Here is a 5,681-nt window from a genome sequence, read left to right as displayed (position 1 = left end):
TTGTGTTTATGGTTAAGGTTATGTTTGCATGTTAAGCTTGATATATGGCTTAGTTGTGTCTAGTTTGATTATGCTAATGCCATTTTGATTCTTTATTTCAAGGTTTACATAGACCTTATGTGTTTGAAATTGGAAATGTGGTAACTCGGTATGTTAAGGTTGGTAAGTGGCTTGGATATGTCTAGACTTTGATCATGAGTTTTGTGCCATTTTAGCATTTGATTTCAAAAGTGTGATAAGTTTAATTTGGTATAGTTTGGCATGATATGATGATTTGATGAAATTGGAATGAAATTTTATTATGATGTTTAGGTCACAAAATTTAGTATATTATGTGAAATGATAGGCTGAAACCAAAAGGGATTGAAATTATTGTATTCTGCTTACAGAGTTGCAACAGCATCCTATGGATGTCACGAAACAACCTTTCAACGTCACGACGTCCCTCGTTTGAGGTCACAACACCAATTTGATAAAGTTTGTAAACTTTACATTTTAGTCATCAATTCGTGTTACCAACCCACTATTTTGGAAGTCGCGACATTGTACCCTTAAAGTTGCAACTCTAGCCCAAAACATTTTGAAACTTTACAGTTTAGTCCTTCAATGGTCTTGAGTTATGAAAAGAGCTTTCGTAAGCTCGTATAAACCCTAGATAAGATAATATATTATAAGATAATGATGTAATGATCATGTCTATAGATATAATGTGTTGAATCAATAGAAATCATGTTACAATTGATTGTCATTGCTCTGACAACAGTCGTGGCATCCTGTAACTTGAACCCCGACAATCGGATCGGGTAAAGAGTATTATAATTTAGGTTACAATTGAGAGGTTTAAGGTATTAATAGTTAACACATTTATAAAATTAAACTCACACAAGTCATTGTCCAAAAATCTTAATTATTACATAATTATTGCTTAAATTTCGTTGCCATGAATAAACTTTGCCGTGCTTAATTTATTCAAGGTAAGCCTAAAAACTATATATTATGAGAAATAAATTCACATATCTATATTTAATTAATGTTTTTCAAAAATAATATTTAATTAATATATTAAAATCTGAAATAAATTACATTCTGTCATTAAATTATTAATAAGTTTACTTTTCGTTACTCAATTTCAAAAAAATTACCTAAAATTATTATTAAACTATTTGAAAATCTTCACTTCAGTTATTGAACTATTAAAATAATTGTTATCACATCACCTGCTCTAATTAAAACCTCTCCTGTCTCTTTTCTTCAGTCAAGTTTTTTTTTTATAAAATAACTTTTAATATCACGAATCTATAAACTAAAATCTAAACAATTTTTTCTCAAATTTCTAACAATGATCATCAAATTGACTTAAATCTAAAATATGTTATTCTACTCGTCGATAAATACTAACCCACCATACCAATCATTGACTCTTTACTTGAAACTTGCTAACCAAATTTCTTTTAAAAAAAATTAATCCAATCATTTAAATAAAAAATTTTAAATAATTCAATGATTTGATAAAAACTTTCAAATAATCAAAAATTTATTTTATAACTTTTTAAAATAAAGTAATTTTGGGTATAATTTACCTATACTCTAATATCTAGTCAAGAAAACAACATATTACAATATTTTATTTTTTAAAAAAGTTTATCAGAGTTTAGAACAGAATCGAACATTAAAGAAAATTTAAAGAAATGAATGCCATATCCCTATCCAATTCATAAACAAATTGAATAATTTCACTAACAAATGAACCCAAACTAACCTCATAAGTATATTTCCTAATATATCATCTAGAATCACCACGATTCCATGATTAAAAGTTCCATGAGAATGGCAAAATCCATAAAGGTAAACAGCAGATTGAAGGGAAAAATTATGAAATCCTTTTGTGGAACTCAAATTAAATAGCTATGAACTTCGACAGGACAACAAAGCCTTGGTACAAGCATACAGAAACAGATCTAGTTACACCGAGGTATACAAATTAAGATCGAACGAGAAAAACCAGACCCTCTTCGGTTTTAACCGGATGTGTTACGTCTTCAAACTGTTTTGGTTTTCGGAGCCTTTTTCTTCAGTTGTCTTGTGGGGATTGAGTTCTTCATGCCAATGAAGAACAGCAATGCCCCTAACAGCGTCAAGTTCTAAGAAGAAAACGAAATTCATTTAGAAATTATTCATTGAAATTTCCATCAAATGACAAATGAACAATTAGACTCTAGGAATGGCAAGTGAAGGAAGTAGACAAATGTTTAGGGTAAATATACATTTTAATATCTTAACTTGGCTTCAACATTCAAATTGATACTTAAAACTTTTTTATTCAATTAAGTGCCTAAACTTGGCCTAAAGTTTCAATCCGGTACCTAACAGTTTTTTGTCCAAATAAGTATTTGAGCTTGGCTTTTTAGTTCAAATAACCAAGTACTAACTTTGAGTAAAAAGCCAAGTATTAATTTTAACTACTCTAATTGAACCAAAAGATACTTTAGGTACTAAATTGAACCTTAAAGTCAATTCAAATACCTAATTGGACAAAAAAAAAACCTTAAGTACCAACATGAACCATGAAACGAAATTAATGTATCAAAATGTATATTTACTAATTATTGTCCACTATCATTTAATAGAAACCGATGCAAAATTCAAGGAGAGAAAATATAAAATAACTAAAACTCAATACGGCAAAAATATACGTATCAAAATTGTATTAATATAAAATGCCTTATACATCAACCCTCATTCCTTGAGAAAATATAAATACCAACCTGTGAAAACTTTGTAAAAAGAAGACCAAATTCTTTCTTTTCCGTGTCGTAATTGTAGAAGTCATAAACAATGGGAGTAAGAACGAGTTGGTGCAAAACCTACAAACGAAGTATATTGTTGTTATCATTTGAATTTCAAAGTACACCGTACTCATTTGAATATCTATGGATATTTTCTTTTTCTTTTAATTACTATTTGGATGAATTCAAAGCGGATATAAATATAAACTTTCTTATATTTATCATCTTTAATTTTTCGAAGCCATTGTTTGAGTCTATTTTACTTTATCGCAAATAATGAGTCCCCAAACCTATTTGTTATCTCCTTTGTTTTAAATATATTTAATGAATTTAAATATCTAACAAATAATGCTATTTAAATCAAATGTCAGTACAGATCTTAAACCAATTTTAATTTTAAAGCAATTGTGCATATTCAAATTTGAAGATTAAAAATAATAATAATAAATGTTCTACCTACTACCAGCTATATATATAAATATATTTACTTTTTTTAACATATTTGTGAAACTCCACGTTTTAATAATGGATTAGTATTTATTAGACTGGCACAATTAACTTTAAAAGTTTATATGTATTTTTCTAAAATATTTATTTTAAATTAAAAAAAAAACCTTTACAAACAGATTTTGGATCATGCCATTTGTTTTTAAAATGAAATAAAATAATAATTAAATAATTGAAATAATTTAATCAAAATAAAAAATCTTAAATTAATGTTGTAAAGAAAAAATTTTTTTATGGGCTAAAATAATAAAACTGCCCTTAAACTTTATAAACTTAATTTTAAGAACACCTCCATACTTTTACTACACTTAAATAAGTGATCTCATATATTAAGTTTAACCCCAGATAAACAGTAGCACCAAAAGAAAAGAAAAGCCGGAAAAGTAGGGTATAAAAACATACCAGAAGATAAGCTCCGACGGTGCTGCCAAAGGTAAAGAGAATACTCCCAACACCTTTAAAGGCTACAGCAGCAGCAACTACATACTTGATCTGTAAATAATAACCCAAAGAGTTAAAAAGACATTTGAAAAGCTTTATATAACCCTATAATAATAGGGTTTGATTTAGAGGTAATAACGGTTCGAATAGGATTTATTTTAAAAAATCGGTGGTTAACGTGCAGTATTTTAATTTTTTGTTTAAAACGAATCAAATATCAAGATAATCGAATCGATCTGAACCTAATTTCACCTATTCAGATAGATTTAGTTTATCAGTTTTTAAATTAAAAAAGAAAAAATTCTATGATCATTAGTTTAAATATAAAATATTTATTTTCATATTATAAAAACTTAGAAAATAATTACAAATTAATAAAAATTCGATTTGATTTAAATAATTGTTTTAATAGTGAACAAAAATCAAATTGAACCAAATAAATTTATAATATCCAAACTAAAATAGATCCAAACTGAATGCACTACGGATAGTTTAGGCATGATATTAAAAAAAAATCTCGAAGAATAGCAATTCTTACATCAAATTCAGGCACTTGCAACCCTGTGTGAGACGACACAGTCTTTGAGAAGACGTTGAACTTTGGCCTCAGCTCCTTCGCCGCTGGACCACCATCGACGCCAAATTCATTGAACCTGAACAAATTAACTATTAGACTTAATGAAGAGCTAAGTCTATATCTTCATCATTTGACTCAAAATTGAATATACATAAAAAAAAAACACTGAATAAGTATAAAGAGTAGAAATATATATTTGCTCAGTCTTCCAAATGTACATCAAATAAGAAAGAAGTCATCATTAATTAAAGTATAAATAAACTTTTAAAAGTTCAGAAAAACTAAATCAAGATCTAAACTATCTCGCTTCTTTTTACACTTTTCGCAAGAACCACATTAGAAAACACAAATAAGAAATTACAGATCTGGAAATGAGGCTTACTCTTGCCAAGCAGAGAGGATGAACACTGACGCAAAAAGAACCCTGCCGATGAAAGAAACCAGCGCCATTTTTCTGATTAATATCTTCAAAGAATATATAGAAGAAGCCTTTAAAAAAAATGTTCTCGAAAATGAGAAGAAATTGCTTTCGGGAAGCAGAGACGAGAGAGTAAAGAAAATCCAACAGCCGGCGATTTTTATAGAGAGAGTAGAGAAATATCTGTGGTAGAAAAGACGTACTCGCGCGAGTATGATAATGTTTAAACACTCGCGGAAGATACTGTGGGAAACACGTCGATTTAACCAATCAGTTTCACTGGTTCCAGAATTGGAAAGGGGTGACGTGGACGAAAGTGGAGAGCGAGTTCAGTTATTGGTTACCACAATTTCCTTATAGTTTAGTTTAATTTACGATCGTAGCCATCACGAGATCCGTTTTTAATTTAATTTTTTTATTTTTTCTTGCTTTTTATTTTGCCGGTCTTTTGGTTCAACTTTTTGAAATTTGAATGCGGTAGTATGTTCAAAAAGTTCCCCTGAAAAGCAAAAGGAAATTTAACAAAGATAAAGAATTTTATTAATATCAATAAAATTTTAAATGATTTATAATTTTAAATTCTATTGAAAAATATATTAGATATTTTTTTTTGGTGATACAAGAGATTAAATAATAATAATAAAAAAACTTAACTACTATATTCCAACTCTCAACCATATCTTCAAGAAGCAAACTTTTCGTCCTAGACAAAATTTTTAAAGGCTTGCAATTCAAGCATCATATTTATCATATACGGAAATACATGAACTTGATAATTTTATCTACATAATATCTAAATTCTTTTTTGAACCTAATTAAAACTTAAAATTGGCAACTATAAGCTAAAATGGTACTTTTTAATAACCTTAATGACACTTGTAAAAGTCTATTTTTACCCGGCCCATAAACCAAATAAAATAAACAGTCCAATAAACAAAAATTCACAGTCCAT

At 28.3% G+C, this 5,681-nt stretch overlaps 1 protein-coding gene across 1 annotated transcript; it reads right to left on the bottom strand.

Annotated features, from left to right (window-relative positions):
- Window positions 1-1,744: 1,744 nt before the first annotated feature.
- LOC107891906 (uncharacterized) lies at window positions 1,745-5,049 on the bottom strand. Its single transcript, XM_016816830.2, has 5 exons — window positions 4,694-5,049; window positions 4,273-4,387; window positions 3,696-3,785; window positions 2,766-2,864; window positions 1,745-2,141 (listed from the first exon to the last, which is right to left on the bottom strand). The coding sequence occupies exons 1-5, from the start codon at window positions 4,759-4,761 to the stop codon at window positions 2,040-2,042; spliced, it is 474 nt and encodes a 157-aa protein (XP_016672319.1). The 5' UTR covers window positions 4,762-5,049; the 3' UTR covers window positions 1,745-2,039.
- Window positions 5,050-5,681: the final 632 nt, after the last annotated feature.

Source organism: Gossypium hirsutum, chromosome D09 (assembly GCF_007990345.1).
Source record: "Gossypium hirsutum isolate 1008001.06 chromosome D09, Gossypium_hirsutum_v2.1, whole genome shotgun sequence".
Taxonomy (NCBI): domain Eukaryota; kingdom Viridiplantae; phylum Streptophyta; class Magnoliopsida; order Malvales; family Malvaceae; genus Gossypium; species Gossypium hirsutum.
This window is presented reverse-complemented; position numbering and strand designations above follow the sequence as displayed.

Coding starts and splice junctions, on each gene's coding strand:
- LOC107891906 (XM_016816830.2), bottom strand. CDS start 4,761: ATGGCGCTGGTTTCTTTCATCGGCAGGGTTCTTTTTGCGTCAGTGTTC. Junction 4,388..4,693: donor ATCCTCTCTGCTTGGCAAGA/GTAAGCCTCATT, acceptor TAATTTGTTCAG/GTTCAATGAATTTGGCGTCG. Junction 3,786..4,272: donor TGCAAGTGCCTGAATTTGAT/GTAAGAATTGCT, acceptor TATTATTTACAG/ATCAAGTATGTAGTTGCTGC.